Source organism: Pelodiscus sinensis, chromosome 2 (assembly GCF_049634645.1).
Source record: "Pelodiscus sinensis isolate JC-2024 chromosome 2, ASM4963464v1, whole genome shotgun sequence".
Taxonomy (NCBI): Eukaryota; Metazoa; Chordata; order Testudines; family Trionychidae; genus Pelodiscus; species Pelodiscus sinensis.
In genome coordinates this window covers 239590103-239617545 of record NC_134712.1, presented here as the reverse complement: position 1 = coordinate 239617545, position 27443 = coordinate 239590103, and the positions used below count along the sequence as shown (strand labels likewise).

The window sequence follows — 27443 nt, the reverse complement described above, 5'->3', positions numbered from 1 at the left end:
ATGAGGTTGACATCAGTTTTTTTTCCAAAGAAGGGTTTTTTTTCCTGAAAAAAACGCATCCAGACTACTTTCACTTTTGAAAGCTCCACTTTTGAAAGTAAGATCGGACAAAAATATGCAAATTCTCACAGAATTTGCATATCCTCTTTTGAAAATAGCACATAGTTTAGACTTATGCTCAGCTGCCCTTGACCCCAAGAAACCATTCCAGCAGCTGGGGATTGCTGGAATGCAGTGGTACTCTGGTCATTCCCCTTTGCTCCGGGACAGAAGCCACAAGTGGTTAGTATGCCACCAAAAGATTCTCTTACACAGGAGAAATCCTGATATGGCCTGATCCACTGACTGTTATAGCTGCTTTGCACGACTGATTGCTAGAATAGTCAGAACAGAACTGATGATCTGGTGAACAGAATACATATTAGGAACAAAATCCTAATACTTTACAGCACTCTAAAGACTTTCAGAAGATTTGGTATCTTGTACGGACTCCATGGAAAAGAGTTTCATTAAACGGTTTTATAGTCAAGAAAATCAAGCCTTTCAAATTCTACTCAAAATACCAGATGAGTAGCTAACAATCCTAACAAGATGTGTTTTAGAAAGGGAAGTGTTGTCAAAAAAAAGTGGAAGGAAACAACCTGTAACTTCAAATCTCAGGGATGCAATTTGCCAGTTGCATAGCCTACACAAAGTGGTTTCATTGGAAGAATGACACTGGAAACTGGTCCAAGAGTCTGTAACAGGATACACAGCCTGCTACAGTGTCACCTAATTCTCCAGCTTAAACAGTTGGTCAAAGTTATTTCCTTCTGATTGTTCTAGTGTTCTAAAGTGATACAAATTAAAACCAGCCGTTGGCAGCCTCAGAGAGGCAAGGACTAAGTGGGCAATAAGACAACACTATTTCCTCATGCCTAAACAGGTCCCGCTATGTCGTGATTAAGGCACCATGATAGTGCAGTGCTACTGGCTGTGCCATATGTATTCTTTAGCTAAAAAACAGAGAGGCCTTTGGTTTTTAAAATGACTGCACTAGTCTCTTTCATGGACAAAATAAAAGATGCCTATTCAATTTGTGTGCAGATGGGAGAAGTAGGAGGGGCCTTCTAATGTAGTTTGGAGGGATATGACCTCAGAACTGTATTAACCTCAATTGCAGTTTCAACTATAATATAGGTAGTGGGAAAAGATTCCATTCTCTGCTTTGAGAATGGCAAGATCAGAGGGAGACACATATTGCTGCAGAAGTAAATTGCTCAGCATCAGGAACACAACAGATGAAGGAGGGGAAAAGGAAACGTCACCTCTGCAATTTGAGAAGCAGCACTGACTGGCTTTTGTAAGAAGCCAAGCCAGCTCTCTGTGGCTGCAGAAACCATTCGAATAACATGGTAGGATATGTTAGGATAAAGAAAGTAAGAGTGAAAACTTAGAGAGTGACAGAAAGGCAGGCAAACCTCCTTACACAACTGAAAAGGTTTGTTGAATTAAACATACTATGTTGGGTTATGCAGTAGACAAATCACTATTAACACATATAGGAAAATGACATGCAGATTTAAGATTAGTTATCTATTGGCATTTATCTTCCTTTAGCTACAATCTTCAAAGGTACGTATGTAGTTTCACTCTCAAATGACAGCTTGAGTCATTAATGTTGGAGAACTGGAGCTAGATATTCACCCAGGCTGCTGTTACTACAGTGGTGACTTGCATCAAGTTAACATATTACATTGATATGATAGGATAAAATCTGGATTATTTGGATTACTTCACATTGGATACTGTACTTACAATTGGGCTGGCATTGATGTAGTCTGAATTGTCATGGCTATTCTCAGCTTTCAAGCATATCCTGGAATGATCATCTGCAAAGGCAAAATAAAAGAGGGCATTTCTACCCAACTTTTCCACACTAAAATTAAAAATAACTAAAGTAAAATTAACATTGTTTCAAAAGCAGACAATGAAATATTGGAGGGGGAGTTAGTTTAACTGCTAAGTTAGCTTAGTTTTGAAACAACTGCAGAGCCATTCATGAAATGAAACTCTTTGAAAGAAGATTTTAGAGGCTAACTTTTGAAAACATTTTTTCATGGTAAAAATCTACCACATATGGAATAGTCTCACTAAAGAAGAGAGACAAGCTCCATTGCTCATGAAACTTAAGACGAGACTAGACAAAGTGAACCTAAAAAAATTTGTAGAGAACAACCCTGCAATTTCAGGGAGATGGACTAGATAACCCAATGAGCCTTTTACATCTAGCTTCTTTATACAACGATATTGTTCTGAGGTAGGAAGTCAGGAATTAATACATGCAGACCTTGCATTTACAATTATTTCTCACATGAACAGCAAAATACAGTTTAGTGTTGGACTGAGAGATAAGGAACTGCCCAATTAAGGGACAGCCCTCTGCAACAGTACAGAAGGGAATTAGTGAGGCTGAGTCTTTTCCCCTGGAAAAGAGTAAATTGTATCTGGTACATACCCAGTACAACACTTATCTGGCAAAGCTACCCTGCTCAGTGCAGTTATGAGATAAGCCAGGCCCATTAACAGAATTTTGGGCTCTACTACATCATTTTCACTGGGGTCCTATCCTCACCCTTTTCATTTTAATCACACAAATGTTATAGAAGGGTTTTTTTGGGTGACCCCTGAACTCAGTACATCCATTCTGTTGCCTGAGTTTAGATTACTCACGAATTTCCTGTTACCGATTTTAGGGTTGACAGGTCATTTGTCTCAAGATCAGGCCCAGTATTCAATTATTCTATGGTTGGGAACCCTGACATGCAGTTGCAATACGCACACTATAGGAACTCTTGTATATTTACAAATGTATTAATACACTTATCACAGTCACAAACACTCCAACTTTATAAGACAGATAGGGAATGTACATCTATATTTCCACACTATATACCCCTCTACAACAACCTGAAGTGTTAGCCATCATCTTCCTCATCACCTTTGCCTTCTCCATTGTCACCAGTGGCCCTCATTCTGACATCTCCCAAGGACTCTATCTTCTTCTCTGCTAACCCCCTCGGCTGGGATGTCATTTTTATACTATATTACGCTGACAGTGTTATGTTTGATGCATATTCAGTAGAGGATGTTTCCTTTGCTTTTTATTTGTATTTCCTCACCTTGCAGATGGTGATGTTTATTTTCCCTATAGGTTAGTGTATATCATTGATCTTAACTTATTACATGTCAATTCATTGCTATGGGCCTTTTGTGGTTTCCTATCACATTTGTTATTTCTGTCCTACCTGGTTATTCAGTCTGGTCTTCACCAGTTATTTTGGATTTTTCCAAGTAATGATGTACCTGCTAAGTTTGAGTGTATTCTTGGAAGCTCCTATGCCACTGAAGGTTGCTTCATTTAGGTGAAAGAAATATATGCACATTGACTTTTCTATCTAGGTGAAAGTTCCCAGGCCTGCTAGCTTTGCCTTAGCTCAGTGGTTGTCAAACTTTTTGGCTCGGGACCCACCGGGCTCAATGCAAATCTTTCCTTGGACCAACAGTTGCCAATGGAAAATCGCCATTAATTACACCATTACTCCTGAGCCATTTTGCTAGAGCTCCAGCTAAGGAGAATGGTTTAATTTAACCAGTAGGAAAGGAAATATTAATTTAAATTATTAAACAGACTAAGGCTACGTCTAGACTGTAAGCCTCTTTCAAAAGAGGCTTTTTCGAAAGATACTTTTGAAAAAGCCTCTTTCGAAAAAGAGCATCTAGACTACAACCAGTACTTTCGAAAAAGCAAGCCACTTTTTCAAAAGAGAGCACTCAGGCAGACTGGATGCTCTCTTTCAAAAAAGCATAGTTTTCATTACATAGCGCCTTTTTTTCGAAAGAGCACTTTCGAAAAAAGGCATTATTCCTCATAAAACGAGGTTTTCTGTGGTTGAAAAAACTGCCGCATTCTTTTGATTTACTTTTGAAAGAACGCGGCAGCAGTCTAGACGCAGGGGAAGTTTTTTTGAAAAAAGTCCACTTTTTTGAAAAAACCCTTTAGTCTAGACACACCCTAAGTTTATTAAACTTCATTTTATATAAAGTAAAATATTAATTTATGTCCAACACAAAAGATTCCCATATTTTATTTATGGGAGGAGTGGAGAATCTTTTTTGGGTTGGGGGCCAGTAACCCACAGAAAAATCAGTTGGGGACCACACAAGTGAGAAAAAACCCCCTCCAAAACCATACAATCCTCACTGATGTGGCTCCCAACTGAGACACCTCACTCCTCTGGCACTCCAGCCCCATCAGGGGAAGGGAAGGGACAGGGAGGACTGACCTTATTAATGACCTGGATGAGGGGATGGATTGCACCCTCAGCAAGTTTGCAGATGACACTAAGCTGGGGGGAAGAGGTAGATATGTTTAAGGGCAGAGATAGGGTCCAGAATGACTTAGACAAATTGGAGGATTGGGCCACAAGAAATCTGATGAGGTTCAACAAGGACAAGTGTAGAGTCCTGCACTTGGGATGGAAGAATCCCAAGCATAGTTACAAGCTGCGGACCAACCAGTTAAGTAGTAGTTCTGCAGAAAAGGACCTGGGGGTTACAGTGGATGAGAAGCTGGATATGAGTCAACAGTGTGCCCTTGTAGCCAAGAAGGTTAATGGCATATTAGGTTGCATTAAGAGGAGCATTGCCAGCAGATCCAGAGATGTCATTATTCCCCTTTATTCAGCTTTGGTGAGGCCACATTTGGGCTGTGTCTACACTGGCCCCTTCTTCGGAAGGGGCATGCTAATTTTGAACTTGGGAATAGGGAAATCCGCGGGGGATTTAAATATCCCCTGCAGGATTTAAATAAACATGGCCGCCGCTTTTTTTCTGGCTTGGGGAAAAGCCGGAAAAAAGCGTCTAGACTGGCCCGATCCTCTGGAATAAAACCCTATTCCGGAGGATCTCTTATTCCTACTTTGAATAGCAAAAATATGTTCAGCAATTATGGACATCTGCTCTTTGTGGTGACAATAATGGCAAATAGTGATGGGTGCAATTTTAGTGGACAATTTTGCTATGAATTGTGTATTAAGTTCTAAGCAGAGAAAAGCAGAGTAGAAGCAGCAGCAGCAGATAAAGGCAGGAAAGAGAGGGTACGTCTACACTACAAGTTAATTCGAACTAAGCTAATTCGAACTAACGGATCCAGACTAAAAAACTAGTTCGAATTAGCGTTTTGGATGGCCGGAAGCAGTGCCGGCAGAGCATCAGAGGAGGACTTAGAGCGTGGAGATGCTGTCTCAGGCTAGCCGAGGGCTGTGCTTAAAGAGTCCTGAACCCCACCCCGGACAGACAGTTCTCAGGGGTGCCCCGCTTACAAAGCAGTCCTGGCTTGGATTGACCGAAGTACCCACACTGGGCACATCACAGCACTCGGCCATCAGCCCGGCTGCACTTGCCTCAGGCGAGGGGGCAATTGGGGGGCTGCAGGAGAGCTTCCACCCCCAGAAGCCTGCAGAGCCAGCCCAGTCCTCACCATCGGGGGCACGTACCCCATTCCTCCCTCACCTCTTTCCACTTACCCTTCCCTAGCCCCTCTTCTTGATGTACAAAATAAAGGACAATTGTGTTCAAAAATGGAATATGTCTTTATTGAACAAAACTGGGGAGACTGGGAAAAGGAGGTGGGAGAGGGGAAGAGAGAGGGTGGGAGAAGGGAGGGCAACTAAAATGATCAGGGGTTGGGAACAGGTCCCATATGAAGAGAGGCTAAAGAGACTGGGACTTTTCAGCTTAGAAAAGAGGAGACGGAGGGGGGACAGGATAGAGGTCTCTAAAAGCAGGAGTTGGGTGGAGAGGGTGCATACAGAAAAGTTCTTCATTAGATCCCATAAAAAGGGACTAGAGGACACCAAAGGAAAGGAATGGGTAGCAGGCTTCAAACTAGTAAGAGAAAGTTGTTCTTCACAAAGCAAAGAGTCAACCTGTGGAACTCCTTGCTGCAGGAGGCTGTGAAGGCTAGAACTAGAACAGAGTTTAAAGGGAAGTGAGATCAAGTGATGGAGGTTGGGTCCATGGAGTGCTATTAGCCAGGGGGCAGGAGTGGTGTCCCTGCCCAAGGTTTGTGGAAGGCTGGAGAGGGATGGCACGAGACAAATGGCTTGGTCACTGTCTTCGGTCCATCCCCTCCAGGGTCCCTAGGGTTGGCCGCTGTCAGCAGACAGGCTACTGGGCTAGATGGACCTTTGGTCTGACCCAATACGGCCATTGTAAGCTCAGGGTCGGGGGTCTCACTGGACCACCTTGATTTTCATGCCAACCTGCTCCTGGGTGGCCAGGCTGGCAGCTCTCCTGCCCTAGACGGCCACTTTCCTGTGCCTAGTGCGGAGGTCGTGGACGAGGTCCACGATGTCCGCACTAGACCAGGCGGGTGCCCGCCTCTTGCGGTCCCGGGGAAGCTCCCAGGAGCCGCCAGCCTGGTTCCAGGAAGAGGGGGAGGGCTGGGGGGCATCGCGTGGGCGGCTCGATCCGTGCCAGGTGCAGGGTCTGCTGGCTGGGTGCTGGCAGGCTTGCACCTGGCACGGGCACCGTAGCCAGCCCGTGCCCCTTGAAGGGGTCCGGGGCCGGGAGGGGGGCAGACGAGTTTCCCTAGTGTTGGCCAGAGTGGCCACCAGGGAAAGCTGGGGAGGGCTAGCCTCCCACTAGTTCGAATTAAGGGGCTACACACCCCTTAATTCGAACTAGCTAGTTCGAACTAGGCTTAATCCTCGTAAAATGAGGTTTTCCTAGTTTGAACTAAGCGCTCCGCTAGTTCGAATTAAATTTGAACTAGCGGAGCGCTAGTGTAGCGCCTATGAAAGTTAGTTCGAACTAACATCCGTTAGTTTGAACTAACTTTGTAGTGTAGACATACCCAGAAAGAATAAGGGAGCAGGGTGGGCACAGAAAGAAATTATGAAGTAAGAGAGAAGATATAACTCAGAGAGGCCTAATGCTAGTCATTACTCCCCTAGTTCAAATGTTTACTATATCTACTAAAGCTATGGTAAACACCAGACTAGTTCTTTGTATTTGCATTATTCTGATCAGATAAGCAACATGCAGAGCAAGACATGTGATATAGGAAAGGTGCAGGAAAGAAGGCTACCTAACCGGAGAGAAAGAGTAAGGGAGAGAGGAAGTGCGCAAAAGAGAAAATACCACACACTTTTAACTGGGGCTATATAAACTTTTAACTGGGGCTATATCCCTGCTGGAAAGGGATAACAAGTGGAGTTCCGCAAGGGTCTGTTTTGGGACCCGTACTGTTCAATATCTTCATCTATGATGTAGATATTGGGATAGAGAGTACGCTTATTAAGTTTGCAGATGATACCAAACTGGGTGGGGTTGCAACTTCTTTGGAGGATAGGGACATAATTCAAAATCACCTTAGCAAGTTAGAGAAATGGTCAGAGGTAAACAGGATGAAGTTTAATAAAGAGAAATGCAAAGTGCTCCACTTAGGAAGGAACAATCAGTTCCATACATACAAGATGGGAAGCGACTGTCTAGGAAGGAGTATGGCGGAAAGGGATCTAGGGGTCATAGTGGACCACAAGTTGAATATGAGTCAACAGTGTGATGCTGTTGCAAAAAAAGCAAATATGATTCTAGGTTGTATCAACAGGTGTGTTTGTAAGCAAAACTCGTGAAGTCATTCTGCCACTCTACTCTGCACTAGTTAGGCCTCAACTGGAGTACTGTGTCCAGTTCTGGGCGCCACATTTCAAGAAAGATGTGGAGAAATTGGAAAGGGTACAGAGAAGAGCGACAAGAATGATTAAAGGTTTAGAGAACATGACCTATGAAGCCAGGCTTCATGAACTGGGCTTGTTTAGTTTGGAAAAAAGAAGATTAAGGGGGGACATGATAGCGGTTTTCAAATATCTAAAAGGGTGTCATAAGGAGGAAGGAGAAAATTTGTTCCTCTTGGTTTCTGAGGACAGGACAAGGAGTAATGGGCTTAAAGTGCATTTAAGAGGTTTAGATTGGACATTAGGAAAAAATTCCTAACTGTCAGGGTGGTCAAATATTGGAATAAATTGCCAAGGGAGGTGGTGGAATCTCCCCCTCTCGAGATATTTAAGAACAGGTTAGATAGACATCTGTCAGGGATGGTGTAGACGGAGCTTGGTCCTGCCTTGAGGGCGGGGGGCTGGACTCGATGACCTCTCGAGGTCCCTTCTAGTCCTATGATTCTATGATTCTATGAAAAGTAGGTGTATTTACCCATCTTAGGTACTGATGTAGTCCACATTACCATTGTTGCTAAGCACCTCACAACCTTCAGTGCATTTATCCTCAACATACTCCAGTGAGTTAAGGAAATTCCATTATTTTTCATGTAGGGAAGTGAGGTTCTGAGAGATTTAGTAACTTGCCCAAGGTCACACAGGAAATCTATATCACAGCAGGGAACTGTACCTATATCTCCCAAGTCCCGGATTTGTGTCCTCATCACTAGACCAGCCTTCCCCATACTTAATGTGTGATTTTTTTTGCTAGATTTATAGATATACATAACATACTGTATAGAAATGTGGAATTTGTGAACTGTTGAAGAATAAAAATCAAACAGCCAGATGATTATGTAAAGCTACACATAACTCTTTTCACTTAGTTTACTTGATGTTAGCCAAAAGTTTGACTCGTCTTGCATTTGTCCTGAAATCTAGTTATTTCACAGTACCATTTGTGCAAGGTATGCAAGTACATTATGCATGGGAGTGAAGCCATAAAAATATTATTTTAATGAAGAGGGCCACTGTAAAACATTTACTTACTAAATGAGTCATTTATTTTGAAAAGGGTATATAATTTTCCCTACAAATATATAACCACCAACTGATCAAAATGAAACAATTGAAGCTCTGGCTTGTATTTCCCTACCTATCACTGAAACACCTCTGGGATGTAACATACCAGAATTTTAACACAGCACAGCAACTATACTACAATTTAGAAAATAAAGTAAAGAGCCTACCCTGTCCAAGGCAAAGTGTAAGGGAAACACGAGATTGCATTCTGCTTCAGAGTGTGTTTTCAACATTTAAATTTGCCCAGAAGACTGGGTTTTAACACTCTTACCTTTCTAAAATAGTGATAGAACTATATTGAACTTAAACACCTTCATTTAAAATCTCAGCCAAATTGTAACCTTTCCAGAGCACAGTGTCCCCTAGCACCATACAGTATTACTTTAATTAGGACTCAGACGGAAGAGTCACGTGCAGAATAACCAATGCCCTTTCTTATAGCATCTATGCTTTCTTTGGCAGCCTTCTGCTCAACTACTAACCAGGGATGATCCATCTTAGTTTATGAGATGAGACAGATCACAGCCTAAAGTGGAATGGCTGCAAGTCCATACTGAAAAGCACACTTTAAGGAGATTCATTCTGAGCAGTGTCTGTTAACAAGAAGTGATAAACCGCACTACGCTATCTCAGCAAATATTTTTTCCTATTAGCACTTAAAAGAATGCAAAAGCCTAGCAGTTCTTTCACTCTGGTGGATAAAGTTACTTTTCCAGAACTTGGTGCTTATTACTGCACTTTTGAGATTGAAAAGTTTCTATCGGCATAATTTCAAAGCCCACTGAAATCACTGGAATCTTGCATTTTACTTTAATGGGTGTTGGGTCGGCCCACAATCCTCAGGGTGAATTGAGAGTGCAAAACTGACTATTTTACATTCTGTATTCTTCTGTTTTATATACTCTAAGGAAAAACAAGTGTTGGTTATGATCAAGGTTCTCTTCCCATGCAAAATTGAAGGGCTCTCCAAGCTTCCATGCAATGAAGGGCTAAGCTAAGTAATGTGGCACTAGCAACTCTACAGTTCTAATCTTGGCTCTGACTCAAGGTTACCTGTCTTCATTTCCCCAATGGTACAACATACACTTGCATCTGTCATAGGGAAAAATTAATGTTTTCAGAGCACTTTAAAAATGTAAACAGTTAATGGTATCTGCCAAACCACACAGCTGGATTGCAGGCATTCTTTGAAATAAAACTGTCATTGTAGCTGTGGGTCCTGACAGTTCTTGATTTAGGTTTTGTTCCACTGGTTATTTAATAAAAATTGTGGTGAATTTCTCTTCCTTTTTCTGGAACTCAACAGTCCACAAATAATCTTATTTACTGCCAATGGTGTAATGTATTAGAAATACATACTGTAAATATGCTGCCCGTATTTATATTCACGAAAGACAGCCTCTTACATAAAATAGATTCTAGAAATACAAATATTGGCCACTGTAAGCCTTGTTTTTCTTCCTAAGCCTAACGGAGAACAGCCAGTTCATAAGCTTTTCCAATTAAACCTATAGGGGCTTACTCACTGCAGCTGAGTATCTGATGAACAGATTACTTGCGCTCATTACAAACTGCTGGTATTACTGCTTTGAATGAACATGATACCAGCTCATCCAAAGCCAAGCCAAACTTATTTCTACTAAATAACCATAACTGCTGATCTTGCACAGAAACTGTATTACAATGTTTGAAAAGCAAGCTGGGTGTTGATTTACATGATACAGCGCTTGCTGTCACCGTTCTAAACATTGTGTGATATAACTATACATTTTGCATGCAAAACATAAGGAGACAAGTCAAATGCCTGATAGGACAACAGGCTACATATCAAGCAACTATTGAAAGCTATGGTTTTATTTCAGATAGAAACAAAAATTGTTTTGCATAATGCTTTGCCCTTCACTTTTAGCTTTGATAATGCTTTACCAAAAAGTGATAAAAAGAATATCAAGGAATTAATACGAATTCACTTCAATTAAAGTTTACGTACATGTTACAACACTTTGAGAACGATTCTTCTGGACATTTTCCTCCTTTTGGGCAATGGTAGTAGCATTGGGTTCAGCTTGATAAGCACAAAGGGCCTCCCACTCTTTCTCCAGACGATTTTTATTCTTCAGATGGTCTTCCATATAAGACTGAAATGAAAAGAATATACTGTCAGGCACCATTTTATGGACAGATTTTCAATATACTATAAAAAATATAGGGTTGAGCTAAAAGAATTTATATACTGTATATGAAGTCAAATGTCAAACAGGGCCAACTGTAAGGTGGCACTTATAAAGTTAGAAACCAGAGGTGGATCAGATCCCGCTCCCAATTTCCAAACTCTCAAAATTCTAGGGGATTGAATAGTGGAGAAATGGGAAGTGCAGAGAAGATGCTTCAGTTTGGCTTACCAGTAAGGGCAGGGATGTAGTGTGGCATATATACAAATCAAACAACAGGAATTTTGAACTATGTTTGAATAGAGGTGATGGATGATACATAAACGGTCTTATTGAGGCAAAAAATGTGAATTAGTATAGCTGCAGATTGTGGTTGGCAACCAGTGCATGCAGGTGGCTTTCAGAGGCTAGCTCCAGCATAAGCTCAAGCATAGTACCTTGATTGGTGGACCGTGTTTTCCATTAGCCTGTGCGGGTATAGGAATGTCTTAAGTTTTTGTCGACTTAGTTATTCTTTATCTCCATGAGGAGGAAGGAGGGTGTAAGGGGGGATAAGAGTTTTGACATTGAGTTGAATCATTAATTTGATAGCAGGAGTCTGGCAAAAGGTGGCCAACAATTATTACCTTAAGCAGCTCTAGAGTCAATTAAAACCTTGCAATTCTGAGAGCAGGGGAGATCAGTCCCTCTCTTTATGATTAAAGTTAAAAAAATTATGACTTGCCACTTTAAATCTGTTTACATGTCTATATCTTCCTGTATCTTCTCTTCATAATCTCTTCAATCATAATAAGCAATAAATTAATTGGTGAAGCTGAGGGAGAAACTGATGTTTGAAGAGGTTATATGACATGCTACAGGTTGTGAAAGAAGTTTGGGGCAGAGTCATAAAAGAACCCAGACTGCCTCATTTGGGATAATATATTTTGATATATCTGTTCCTTAAAAACCCTTTGTGTACAGTGAAAGCAGAAAATCTTTTATTGTTTGCTTTTTCACTCATCTTCTAACAGTGATTTCCACTGTGACACTTGCCTGCAAACAACAGCAGGCAAGATTTCCCAAAAAGTTTCCATTGCTCAAAAATATTTTATGAAGACTATCCATACCATGCCACATACTCACTTCCAATCATATTTCAAGGAAGAAGGCTGACATGTCCTTTCCACAGGTTTAAAAGAAAGATATCATAGGCTTTAAAACTGCCTTTTACCAAATGCAAGCTTTGCTAAAATCACCATCTCATCATGTTTCTTATGGAGCATTCAAAGCAGAATACTGTTTTCTCTTGCCAGTCAGTGTTTGTCAGTAAAGAAATGGTGTCTGACACTTTGCCTTTGCTTTCTGAAAAACACATGCGTCTCCCGTGGGCTGGGACTGAGGAGTGGAAATCATCCCACCAATACAAATAGCAAATAAATATGGACATTCGTAGAAAAAAAAGATTTAAATGCTACTCAACATATTGGACTAAAAGACATTTTGAGAGAGGCAGAGAAACAGTGGTAGAATAGAAACACATATGATAGCTACACATGTTGTATCTAACATGCCTGAGAGTGAGAAAAAAGGCATTTATATTGCTAAACAAAGATTCTCTCTCAAGAAAAGTTGGCACACTTGGAAAAAGAAAATAAGGAAAAGGGGTGTAATATACAGGAATTGGGATACCGCAGAACCAAGATTTGGGGTACTGGAGAGCTATTTATTACGAGATGGCCAAAAAGCAGATGACAACCATTTCTGAGGACAGCCAATAGTATCTTCAAATTTGAAGCTATGGTCCTGCAATCTGATTCATATGGGCAGGCACCTATCCCTGTGAGTTCCACAAATGTCAGTGGAACTCTGTATAGGTGTAAGGGTCTGACAATACAGGGTCTCTTTGAAGTCCCTGTAGCTCTGCTTAGTTGCAGGGATCTGTCTGTGCAGATCACATTCCTAAAATGAGACGGAAACTGCTTATTACGCAGCCACCACTATCCTATCCAGGAAGTTTCCAGTTGCTTCTATTTGTCACCTCAGAGATCTCATTTTATTTTTGTTGTTTACATTCCCTTTCTCCGTAAATAACGGAGTTCAGTATAATTAAGGAACTTGGGTTTTTTGGATATATATGTGTGTGTGTGTGTGCGCACATTTTAAAACAGCTTATGCTGTTTTTTTAATTTTTAAAAGGAATAACCTCTTATTCTAGGACAAATCTTTTTTTTTTCCTGACACTTGCTGGTAAACCTTAATTGAAGATGAATAAGAAGAAAATGTACTGAAAACCTTGCCTCTAACAAAGACAACTGTCTCTGAAATCATAATCAACATTTAAAACTGTGTTCATACATCACAGAGCAACACAAACCATTTTCAGCATGGAACACCGAGAATTGTTAGATATTTGAATGGCTATAGCAAGATGTGAAGGGGCCTCTCTCTATTCAGACTGACCTACCAGTTAAAAACAACTGCATAAACAAATGCATTAAAATTATTTTAAAGAAAGAAAAAAATAAAACAGCTTCAAACCACTCAGAAATCAGGAACTTCTACCATAATTAAGCCACATACTTTAATTTATTATCCCTTACAGCAAACTCCATTTCCCCACTGAATCTTGCTAGACAGGAATCTAGACAGGATATTCTGAAACAACCTCATGGGAATTCATGGGAGTATGCTACGCTCACTGGTGTGCTTCTGATATTTCAGAGTTTGTGCATGTCTACTCAAATCCACTCACTAATTAGGATGTTTTCATGAGACATTCTGCAATGCTTGTCTGGCACAATGGAAGTTCATTAACTGCATATCAAACACAAACACCATTTTTCAGTTCCCGAGGAGTACTCAAGAGAAAGGGAGGTTGTCACCCTTACAATTTTGATGTTATTGAAAGCCCTACATACACTGGCAGTGGCTAGTCTTACCAAGGTGCTCACTTATAGATCTGTCCTCAGCAATCTTGAGGGCATTGCTGTTGTCTACAGTGTTATGTGGAAATCCAGATTCAAGTCTCCTTGGGCAGTTTAGCATCATGAGATATTCACTTTCCTCAAGAACAGGGGCCCCAGTGATGCTGCACTTTCACATGTAGCATAGCTTACACATTCCCTTCTACAGCCAGATGAGCTATTCTTCCCAGGATCATGCTTAGTGGCAAGAAAGTGGACTCAAGTGATGCATCCAGTGCACAAAGTGTGTGCAGTGTGTTCTCAACCCAATATCCAAGACTGCAATCAGCAGGGACATGCTAGTTCGAAATTTCAGTGCACTCACATTAGGCTTTTACCAGGGTATTAAAAAAGCTACTCCCAAGGAAGGACAGCGAACTAGCACACTTGGTGGTGTCTTGTAGCCCATACTAAGACAGGTCGCAAACTCCCGAAAACAGGAAAGTAACTAACACTTAAATGTATGATTGGGGTTTGATAAGGACTTCCTGCCTGCTTTGCATTTGATTCACTGATTCTTATGATAGAATAGCAGTTAATTTGATGCAACAGCCATACCACTTGTCTGTTTTTATGTAAGACTTTACATTTGTGTAAGTGTTTTGTGGATAAATTAAGATTAACAAACAACAAACTGAAATCCTAATAGCATTGCTGTATCTCCAAATGCCACTTTTGAAGTTACTGTCTTGTCTGCCTGTTTGTTTACATGTAGCATGACCACCATCTGCTTTCAAAGCACCTGTTTTGCTAATGATTGTTCAGCAGTTACAAATTGCAATTATTTTTGGCAAAACACTTCCTATATTGATCATTGCTTAGAAAAGCACTCCTTTGATGCATTCCGTCACGAACAGGGATGCCTCTTTCAGTAAAAGATCAGCAACTTTAATATGATGGACCCGGGCAGATTTAATCTAATCTCAAATGTCAGCTGTGAAGGGAGGATTGAACATTATCTTAATCCTTATAACCAGTGACCACACAAATCCACACTTTACTCCTGATGGATCCATTGCCTCCAACATCCAAGCTGCTATTTATAAAGACAGTGGAAGGAAATCGAAATAAGAATTTGACATGCAAGAGCTTCCGAGTGTGGTAGATTTTGTACACTCACACACAATACTCTCCGCATAGGGAACATGAAACACATTGAGCCCTGCATCCTTGTCACACACTGGGTGTCACACACTCTCTTACAACCATCACAGACTCCATGGACTCTCCAAGCTCTACAGGGTGCCAAGTACCAAACCGAGCTCAGAAGCTGCTCTGATGCTGCTCCTTGGGCTGTACCCCTCCTCCCAAAAACTCCACAAAAGGCAGAACAGCCCTGACAAGGGATGAGCTAGGCAGAAATGTAATATGTCCTCTGGCTGTATTACATTTCCAGAAAAAACACTTCAGATGTAACTGTTATGTGCACTGTCACCTCAACCTCCTGGAGCCTGCCCACTCTCTACCTCCTCCTGGTGATCCAGAGATATCTAAATGGAACATGTCATGGGGCCACTGGCAGTACCAAGACAAGTGACCGAGACCACCGATGAGGGACATGGACAAGTTACTGAGACTGCCTAACAGAGACAGTCAGAGAAATCACCCACTTCTTTCCCTAACAGACCCACAAGCCACTAGCAGACCAAAGCACATGCTCCACCCAGGTCCCTGCTTGCTTTACTGCCACAGTCAGTGAGTCTATATCCTTTGTGGATGGTATCCTCGAGGATATTTATTTGCTGATGTTTCAAAAACTCACACACCTTAATCTGGGACTATGCTAGTTAGGCATTCTATGTATCACGTGAACTATACAAACAGGATACTTTTAGCTTCCCATAATGCAAGCTTGGCCCTGAACAAATAGTGCCTTCCTTTTTAACTTTATTTGAAGCATTAGCATTAATATTTTTTCCCCTTTGGCTGTACTACATTTCCAGAAAAACCACTTCAGATGTAATTTTGATGTGCACTTCCACCTCAACCCCCCAAAACCTGCCCACTTCTGCCACTGCCTCCTCCTTTCTACATCAGACCCTGGAGCCACACAGCACTTTTTGCAGGGCCCAAGCAAAAAGGGAGAACAGGGCGTTGAAAATAGCTGATCCCATTTCCACTCAGAAAGGCTGGGGAGGGGAATGCAGAGAGAAGGACCCTCTTCATGTCAATCATAAGGGCTTGGTGTTTTCAGGATGCTGTCAATTGTCTCCTAAACGGGAATTCAGATACAAGGGTATTGACTCTGTACATTAGATTGCATCTGAAATATCATATTAAACACTGAGGACTCTTCTTGCAGAACCACATTTGCTTCTATTTCCTTTTATTTTTCCTTGTTCTTTCCAATTTGACCCCAACATTCTATTTTTAATATGAATTTTCCCTTTTGTTGTTGTTAGCCTGCAGTTCCAGGTCTATACATCATGTTAGCACAGTACATCCCATCCCATCATCATCCCATCGCTTCTTTCCATCTAATCTCTTTGTCTATTATTCTTCATATAGCCCTTTGCTTCTTCTTACACCAATATATTTCTTTTTAAGTAATAACTCAATAATAATGCGGGATTTCAATTATCCCCATATTGACTGGATACATGTCACCTCAGGATGCGATGCAGAGATAAAATTTCTCAATGCCTTACATGACTGCTTCTTGGAACAGCTGGTACAGGAACTCACAAGGGGAGAGGCAATTCTCGATTAGTACTGAGTAGAGCTCAGGATCTGGTTCAGGAGGTAACTATTACAGGACCACTTGGGAATAGTGACCATAATATATTAACATTTAACATTACTGTGGTGGGAAGAACACCTCAGCAGTCCAGCACTCTGGCATTTAATTTCAGAAAGGGGAATTATGGAAAAATGGGGAGGTTAGTTAAACAGAAGTTAAAAAGTACAGTGACTAGAGTAAAATCCCTGCAAGGTCTATGGAAACTTTTCAAAGACACCATAATAGAGGCCCAACTTAAATGTATACCCCAAATTAAAAAACATAGGAAGAGACCTAAAAAAGAGCCACTGTGGCTTAACAACCATGTAAAAGAAGCAGTGAGAGATTAAAAAGGCATCTTTTAAAAAGTGGAAGTCCAATCCTAGTGAGGTTAATAGAAAGAAACAAACACTGCCAAATTAAGGGTAAAAATGTAATAAGAAAAGCCGAAAAAGATTTTGAGGAACAGTTAGCCAAAACCTCAAAAAGTAATAGAAAAATGTTTAAGTACATTAGAAGCAGGAAGGCTGCTAAGAAACGAGTGGGGCCCCTGGATGATCGAGATACAAAAGGAGCAATCAAGGACGATGAAGCCATTGCGGAGAGACTAAATGACTTCTTTGCTTCAGTCTTCACGGCTGAGGATGTTTGGGAGATTCCCAAACCTACACCATCCTTTGTGGGTGATGAATCTGAGGAACTGTCCCGGATTGAAGTGTCATGAGAGGAGGTTTTGGAACAAATTGAAAAACTTAATGTTAACAAATCACCGGGACCGGATGGCATTCATCCAAGGGTTCTAAAAGAACTCAAATGTGAAATTGCGGAACTATTAATTGCAGGTTGTAACCTATCCTTTAAATCAGCTTCTGTACCCAAGGACTGGAAGACAGCTAACGTAACGCCAATATTTAAAAAAGACTCGAGGCAACCCTGGCAATTACAGACCAGTAAGTCTAACATCAGTACCGGGCAAATTAGTTGAAACAATAGTAAAGAATAAAATGGTCAGACACGTATAAGAACATAATTTGTTGGGCAAAAGTTAACATGGTTTCTGTAAAGGGAAATCGTGTTTTACTAATCTATTAGAGTTCTTTGAAGGGGTTAACAAACATATGGACAAGGGGGATCCAGTATATATAGTGTACTTAGATTTCCAGAAAGCCTTTGACAAGGTACCTCACCAAAGGCTCTTGTGTAAATTAGGTTGTCATGGGAAAAGAGGGAAGATCCTTTCATGGATTGAGAACTGGTTAAAAGACAAGAAACAAAGTGTAGGAATAAATGGTAAATTTTCAGAATGGAGAGGGGTAACTAGTGGTGTCCGCCAAGGGTCAGTCCTAGGACCAATCCTAGTCAACTTATTCATAAATGATCTAGAAAAAGGGGTAAGCAGGGAGGTGGTAAAGTTTGCGGACGATACGAAACTGTTCAAGATAGTCAAGACCAAAGCAGACTGTGAAGAACTTCAAAAAGATCTCACCAAACTGAGTGATTGGGCAACAAAATGGCAAATGAAATTTAATGTGGATAAGTGTAAAAAAATAACATTGGAAAAAATAACCCCTACTATACATACAATATGACGGGGGGCTAATTTAGCTACAACTAACCAGGAAAGATCTTGGAGTTATCATGGAAAGTTCTCTGAAAAAGTTCACGCAGTGTGCAGTGACAGTCAAAAAAGCAAATAGGATGCTAGGAATTATTAAAAAAGGGACAGAAAATAAGACAAACAATATCTTCCTGCCTCTATATAAAGCTATAGTACACCCAGATCTTGAATACTGTGTACAGATGTGGTCTCCTCACCTCAAAAAAGTTATTTTGGCATTAGAAAAGGTTCAGAAAAGAGCGACTAAAATGATTAGGGGTTTGGAACGGGTCCCATATGAGGAGAGGCTAAAGAGACTGGGACTTTTCAGTTTAGAAAAGAGGAGACTGAGGCGGGATATGATAGAGGTATATAAAATCATGAGTGGTGTGGAGAGGGTGAATAAAGAAAAGTTATTTACTTGTTCCCATAACAGAAGAACTAGAGGACACCAAATGAAATTTATTTGTTTTAAACCTGCTACCCATTAAAGAAAGTTCTTCTTCACACAGTGCACAGTCAACCTGTGGAACTCCTTGCCAGAGGAGGCTGTGAAGGCTAGGACTATAACAGAGTTTAAAAAAGAGTTAGATAAATTCATGGAGGTTAAGTCCTTAAAAGGCTATTAGCCAGGGGTAAGGAATGGTGCCCCGGGCCTCTGTTTGTCAAAGGCCGGAGAAGGATGGCAGGAGACAATTTGCTTGATCATTGTCTTCAGTCCACCCCCTCTGGGGCACTTGGCACTGGCCACTGTCGGCAGACAGGATACTGGGCTAGATGGACCTTTGGTCTGACCCAGTATGGCCATTTTTATGTAACTCTGTTTTACTATCATATGCTTTTTTTTTTTTTTTTACACTTATTTTTCTGCTTTACTATTTACTCCTTACTGGTGTCAGGGTAGAATGTTTTCCTTCTGTCTGCAGCTCACAGAGTTATAGAAGTCAGAGATGTAAAAGACCTAACTCCCCAGATATTGTCATGCAATCAACAGATGGAATTGCGGTGATCTCTACTTATGCAGAGAATCGCATTTTGCTCTGCATAACCTGATCGCACATGTATGGTGCGTGCAAGGTCACGATAGATAGTGAATGCTAGTTTGCTCTACAAAATGACATCTTTTGCACAGTATGACCTCACGTGCACTATTTGTAAGAGGTCTCACTGTGCAGAGGACACCATTTTATAGAGCATGGGGATGGCATTTTGCTATATGGTGTCCCGGCAGGTAATACTTCATCAAAATGGGGCTGTGGTGGCACGGCATCTGGAAATCCTGGCCTAGCCAATCAAGGTCAGATTGTTCCCTGTACTTCAGTTGTTAGAAATGCCCAGCCTCATTTTAAACAGGCAACATTCAACAGTTTCCTGTCAATGCGCTGTTTTAAGCTATTTTCTCTTTCCCAGTACCATTCTATTTGTACTAGTTGGATCTTTTTTCTACTTCCAAAAGGTGCAATTCAGCAAGCTCGTACTATGCATGGAGCACTTGTCGGACTTAATCCAGAAGAATTCTTTTCTTCCTTAGAATGTATGACGACTTATCAGGTCCCCTGTTTAGCTACCACATAGACAGAAGGTGCATACTATTTAATCTTTACATCATAGATTGATCTCTCCAGCTCTGTGATTATTTTTGTTGTCCACTTCTGATCTCTTTCTAGTTTGCAACTAATATATGGGAAATGTGGTACTTTGAATTGGACACAACATTCCAGATGGAAGGACCATATTACATTCCACTACTGGCCTTGCTTACTTTGCAAACTTACATCTAATTTACTGTCCAGTAGAGCTCTTACGTTTCTTTCAGCTTCTTTCCTTCTCACTGAATATATGTCATTTATTATTATTTCCCTGAGGACATGTTTACACTGCAACACTATTTCAAAATAACTAGTGCTATTCCGAAATAATTTAGTCCACGTCTACACAGCAGGCAATTATTTTGAAATAGTGTCAAAATATTGTCGAGCTGGAGAACTTCTTACTCCGACTCCTGTAAGCCTCATTTTATGAGGAATAAGGGACGTTAGAAGAAGAGTGCTGTATTTCGAAATAAGTGCTGTGTATACTCTCCCTATTTCAAAATAAGATACACAATTGACATAGCTCAATTTGAGTAGCTTATTTAGATTTAAGCCCTGCAGTGTGGACATACCCTTAGCTGTATTCCTGTGTTTGTTATACTGGTATGTGAGCCAATGGAGCCATGCAGATCACAGACCCCACTGATCACAACTCACCATGTATTTTAGATTAATTTCATTTTATCTGGTATCCAGGTTTTCAGTCCAGCTAAATGCTTTTGTACTATTACCCCATCCTCATTGGTGTTCGCAACACCTAATTTAGTCCCACTTGCAAATGTCACTAAAAAGTCATTTCCTTCCACTTCCAAATCATAAATGAAGATGATAAATAAAACTCTACTGAACACCAATCTTGGTGGTACTTTGCTAGATACCACCTCTATATATTGCATTTTATCATTACTGTGTCTACCATCCGTTAGCCACATTTCAATCCACGAAAGTCCCCTAAAATAATTCAAATTAATCTTTCAATTAACATTTCATGAGACAGTTTCAATGCTTTATTAAAATCTAAATCTATTACATCTACCATTTTCATTCCACCTACTGATTTATTCCATTTAAAAAAAAACCAATCAAGTTTGTTCAGGCAAGATTTATTCTTTATTAAACCTATGCAGATCTGACTCATAGTGCATTTTCCCTCTGGGAGAGATGGCAGGAGATTTTCTAAAACATACAAAAGAACAAAAACAACAAATGGTCTGGTAGCACTTAATAGACTAACAAAACATGTAGATGGTATCATGAGCTTTCGTGGGCACAGCCCACTTCTTCAGATGAACTCTAGTCATCTGAAGAAGTGGGCTGTGCCCACAAAAGCTCATGATACCATCTACATGTTTTGTTAGTCTATAAAGCACTACCAGACCATTTTTTTTTTCTGTAACAGACTAATTCGGCTACCCCCTGAAACTTCTATACAAAGAAGAGTTAGGCACGTAATCTCCCTCCCTCCCCCTTCACTCCTCAAAAACCAAAAGGGAGCCAAACATTTAATTCCCTTTTATGACTTTGGGTGTGTCTAGACTACTGAGTTTTGTCGACAAAAGTAGACTTTTGTCGACAAAACTATACCAGCGTCTACACTACCGCTGAGTTCTGTCGACATAACGTTGACAGAACTCAGCAGTTTTGTCGACGCTGGTATACCTCATTTTACGAGGCATAACACCTTCTGTTGACAGAGTTCTGTCGACAGAAGGTGTTATTGCCTGTAGGGTTGCGTCTAGACTACAGGGTTCTGTCGACAAAGCAGCTTGCTTTGCCGACAGAACTCAATGTGTCTGGACGCTCTTTGTCGACAGAAGTTTTGTCGACAGGTACTGTCGACAAAACTTCTGTCAACAAAACCCGGTAGTCTAGACGTACCCTTTGTAATTCTCTTCTACTTAGTAATTTCTGTTTTTAATACAAGTTCCATTATTTTCTAGAGTTAGAATCTGGATGTAAGGAATGGCAATAGCTAACACTCCTCCAGATTAAAAACAAAAGTTTGCTTTTCTCTAAATATTTTGGTGCCTCCTCTGTTGTCCACGGTAAATACTGTAACTAATTTCCTTAAAAACTTAACATGCATAGTATCAAGACTGTACTTTCTTATAATTGTTAAAATTCCCATTTTAAAGGATGATCCTTGCTTACCAGAGCTCTGAAGTTTGCAGAGAAACTCCTGTGTCCATACAGAGCACAAATGACTTTACCAAGCTTTGAGAAGAAGCAGGGTTTGCTCATACACATCTAATTACAGGAGTGGGCTTAACTGCAAATTTCTAAGTGAAGACAAGACTTCAAAATTATTTTGAGTCATTTAATCTATTCCCCACCTTCATCTATTTCCTCCTATATTGTTATATAATGATATATCATCTTATATTATTTTCCCCATTAAAAGAATAATCATTAATTCAGCATTAAATATGTTCATGCTTCTCTGATCTTACAAAGTTACAGTAACTTAGAGTATCTGAAGGGGTTGCCAATTTTGCATACTAGACTCTGCACACTTCTGTTAGAAGCCCACGCTGCAGATATTACAGACTATGAGATATTGGCTCCCACTTTTCAGTTTAGGTGGGAATTTATTGGGCCTTATGTGCCATCTGAATAGACACTGGGGCTACAAAAAAAAAAGTCTATTAAAATACCATACGAGACCCAGTAGCTCATATTCTGTTCCTCACCAGTGAGCTTGCCATTAGAAAAAAAATTCTGTAAATTAAGTCACAAAACCTCCTGTGCCTTGCAGAAAATAGGTGGTTATCCTAGGTCCATCGATGTTAATGGTAAAATTTCTATTTAATTTCAGTGGAGCCAGGATTTCACCCATTTATTCCATTACCAATTCATTTCACACGACTATCTAAACTCCTCCCTCTTTTCTCCTTTATCCCTTGTAGTAGAGAGAGAGCCTCGTGCACTGGGGCTTAATGCACAATCTTAGGCCTGAACCAGAGGCTGTGAAACATACATTTCTGCTAATACAGAGACATTCCAGTCTAGCACAAGATTACACAGTATGACAAAACTAGGAATAAGGATGTTGTGTCCCAAGGGAAGTAACAAACATATGTCATGAAATATGGTTAGGTTATGTTCCTTTCCCTGCTGCTCCCTTCAGGTAGGAAAAGGAACAGAACTCCCAGCCCCTGACCTGCATGGACAAGGCTGGGGTTGGGGCTGGCAGTCTTCCTCCTTTTCTCACAGGGAGGAGCAGCGGGGAATGGAACAGAATACCAGCCACTTATCCAGCTGCTATAGTTCTTCCAGCCCTCACCTTAACCCCATCCCCAGGCTCCAGCCCTGTACACAGAGATGCAGCCGCTCAGTGGAGGGGCTGTGGATGACCAGATGGGTGTCTTTCCAGTATGCCATACCAGCTAAAATTAACATGCTGATACTATATGTCCCATTTGCACGACTGGTCTTGACAGCAATAAACCTGGCCGATTGCTTCTGTCAGTGAACCATGTCTGCTGTCTTCCTATAGGAGTAATATTGAAGTCTGCTGGGCATTTTCAGCACTTAACAGCAATGGGTAGCATTACTGAGGTTTGCTGAATCAGCTCTCTGCACAGATCTGGACGGTATAAGGAAAAAACACATACATGCCAAATGACCACATTCCTACCAGCTCTCATGAAGATCTGATCGTTTGAACTGTGCTTCCAATGTGGTCACAAATGAAAATCTCTTGATAATAGAGAAAAAAGGGAGGGGACGGTTGAACTTAATCTGTTTGAATCTTCACAAACCACATTGAGTGCTGATGTTTTTTCTTCAACGTTTAAGAACTATGACTATATTACTGGGCTTTAATTTGATTTTGCTCAGACTTTTCACTATCTGATAAGAATTGGAAGGATCTGAAGAAGTCAGTCAGCCTTGCAAAACTACTGAGAAAATGTACCAGCCATGGCATAGAACATGCTTAATATGATGGATGGGCATTAAATAACCAGACCAAAGTGAAATTAATAATTCTCTCAGGCAACTACTCTTCCTCGGAGGAAGAATTTTGAAAGACTCTTTTAACTGGATTACATGATTAGTAAATAAATGCTAATTTCCATTGTAGCACTAAAGAATAAAAATTGGCACCCGCCCCTTTAGATTTTATATTTATAAATGTCAAGATTTTTGTAAATGACTGAGTAAGTGGAACTGTACTCAGAGAGCACCATACTACAATGGCATGTCATATAATCGAATTTAAAAGATCACTCCTAGGATCTCTAAGGAAATTTCATGTTTATACTGAACAGCATATTACACACTAAACTACACAACTTTTATAATGTTTATTCTCAAGGACATTAAATGACAACCCTGTGTTCTATTTACCTAAATTAATATACCCTTGATACAGTGGATATCACTATGGCCCCCACTCTTAATGCTCTGATAATAGAGTTTTGTAACGTGTAAAAGGATTATTTCAATCCAATCAGCAGGTGCTGGGATCAGTGTGTGTCAGACAAACACTTGCTAATCCCTTTTCTTACAGCTCCCAGCTGCCAAAGGTACTCTATGAAATCCAAATGAAATTGTGGGATACAACCTGCACGGACTGAGGCAGATTTTCAGCTCTGCTGAAGCTCCTGAAAATTACGTTATTCTGACCATTGTTAGAGGCAAAAAGGATGGGGTCAGTAGGCTTTTTTAAAAAAGGTAAATAAGAAAATGAATATTGAAAATGCATAATTCTGAAATGCTTCCACTACCTACAATGTAGTGTAACTCATTCTATAATCTCTTTTCAGATTACCTGCTAGCAGTGGTGTTTCTAGCTTCTAAATCAACCCCCCAACCCACACACACACCTACCAAATTATGCCTATAAAGTTTCATCCCTAAATTACTGTGCTTTAAATAAGCATACAAAATGGAAAAGACAATTACCAAAATACAATACAATTACTTTATTACAAGTTATTTCTGTAGCACCTTCTTTCCAATCATCTGAAGCACTCCCAACATTGCTGAAATGGGGGCAAATATTACTGCCATTTTACACATGGAAAACTAAAGGACGTCAATTGCCCAAGGTCACAACATATCAAACAACTGGGGAAAGAACTGGACCTTAACCTTCCGTTCATGACTGTTCATAAAAGGTCTAAAACTAATGTTAAAGAATATATTTTATGCCACTGTAATAAATAATTTGGAGATGTGTGTGTTTGGGGTTTTTAAAAGGTAAAGTTGCTGGTGAAGACAGCAGTGTATTGTAATATAATTTAACGCAAAGTTATATTCTGTTTATATATGAAATTCCATGTTATGTACAAGAGTGGCAAAGGATGAATTAGCTCAAATATTTTTTTATTTTTTTCTACACCCTCTCTTCCCCATGCTGGCCTTTGATACTAGATATTTAGAATAAATGAAAAGGACTATTTTTAAAAAATAGTGAAATCAGATTATTTAGCTGAATGTTGCAATTTCAGTGTTTGACATATGATAATGTGGATGTTCATGAAAATTAAAACAACATATTTTAAATCAAATCTGCATAATGGGTAGAAAAACCAAAAATGGACACTGTTTAATTATTCACATGAGTGGTTTTGCTATGTGCTTTCAGTAGCTTGGCTAAAAAGCAAAATCCAAAGCTATACAGTTGTATCCAAATTAGCAGATGCCCCAATAAAAAGTGTATACACCAAATCACCACCTCATCACTGTAAGGGTTATAATTTAAAATGTATGTGTTTGCCTGGCCTGGTGCACAACTGTACTTGAAACTTCCATTTTTTTTAGAATAGTAATAGAGATATAGCTGTGTTAGTCTTCTGCTTGCTTCATTTTTCCACTACTGATCTGCACATCAAACAGTAAATGGAAGATGCAAATGTGATTTACTAACATGGGTGTTGTGTACCTAAATGAGACCATTAAAGATATGAGGCACCTATTTACTAACTGAGAACACAAAAATAAAAGCCTCACCTCAAGGTGGATTAACACCATTAGCTAAGTTTGTGTTCCCTATTGGAGACTATATTTGAAAATTAAGGTCTTAATTATCTTTTCCATAACACTAAGACATTCATATCAATTTACTACATACAGAAAATTACTGAGGAATAAATATTAGGTTCTAAAAATATTCAGTTTTTAAAAATGTGTGTCTGCTGAGTTTTACAAAGATAAAGAGACTAGGGAAAACCTAATGAGCCATGACAAAACACACTCAAATACAGTATGTGCATTGACTTGTAGGTGGGAACACACTATGGTCCTCATAGCAGTTGGACATCTTGGTGTCTGTGGGCTGTACAGAACATTATGTATACTGTACTGCAACTCTTCTACTCATCAAAGAAGGCAGCCAATTGTTTCCTAAGAGCAACATCAAGAAAACATTAAAAAACAGAATATTTATGAGGGACAGGAGAACAAGTTATAAAAATGGATGATGGGATAGTGTGCATACACATTCAGGGGTGTGTGTGTGGGGTGTGTGTGTGTGTGTGTGTGTGTGTGTGTGTGTGAGTGAGTGAGAGACACAGAAGCACACAAGTGAAAAAATGCAGTAGAGAAATGGAGGGTAAAACCAGCCCTTTTATGAGAACAATGAAACTAGATCCATGACCATGAAACTCTGGCCAACAGGGCTTCTCTCCATTAAACCCTAGATTTCAGGATCACCATGAAAAAAATTCATGAATCTTGGGACATCTTTCTCGGTAGTGCTGGCTCTCTTGGTAGCAACAATAAGAGCTTCTAGGATGGCTGCTCAGCTTCTTGTGCAGTTTGTAGACTCTGGAATATGTTTCAGGGTACACAGGAAGAATCCACATAAAATTGCTGACCATGTCACCAAGTATCATATGCTGGAAAAACCTTCTAGGTTTCAAGGAGGATGGCTAACGGTGATAAAGAGCTAGGACATTCCATGGCTGGCCTGACACACCAACACCAATTGCAGAATGAACATGCAAAGAGTGATTCTGCAGTGCTGAGGATGGGAAAGTTGCTGTTATTCAGGCTCTGCCCCTTGTATCCCAACAAAAAGTGGCTCATTTTTGTCAAAATTCCATCTCTCTGCCTTGGGATTTTCAGCAGCGCAAGATCTAGCCTTGAGATGAGAAGCAGGATATATGGGGGGAGGGAAGCAAATTAAGGGGAACACAGGGAATATAATATGACATGGAGAAAGAAAGAATTCAACAGCAGCAAACATGGGTTAATGGAAAAGAGACAGGATTCTGATGAAAGCAGATGCTGCTTTCTAAAGAAAGAAGATTATAGAAATGAAGAAAACAGACACATGATAAACCAGGAAAATGTTATGCAGAGTGAAGAAGAGACTCTTAGGAGCATAAATAACATTTGCTCATATTTTACTGCTTTCCCCTGACAAATGTCCCTTTTCACACCCTAAGTTGGGAGGAAAGGGTAGGAGAGCTGTTCTGAGCACTTGGTAAGTTAGTACTACTGTCTACTCAGAATTATGCAGTTAATAATGAGAAGAAAACAACACAGATAACCTCATATTCACAGTATTCATAATAGCTGAGTCGCTGGCAGCCCCCAGTCTTAGCATATTCGGGAAACTGTCCTT

General features: G+C 40.2%; 1 protein-coding gene across 1 annotated transcript in view; it reads right to left on the bottom strand.

The window, feature by feature from the left end:
* Positions 1 to 27443, bottom strand: part of PTPRN2 (protein tyrosine phosphatase receptor type N2) — a 938219-nt gene that overhangs the window by 67121 nt on the left and 843655 nt on the right. The window contains exons 15-16 of the mRNA XM_075922745.1: positions 10834 to 10981; positions 1798 to 1871 (exon numbers count right to left, since the gene is read on the bottom strand). Coding sequence (XP_075778860.1) covers positions 1798 to 1871; positions 10834 to 10981 — 222 coding nt within the window. The remainder of the gene's footprint in view (positions 1 to 1797; positions 1872 to 10833; positions 10982 to 27443) is intronic.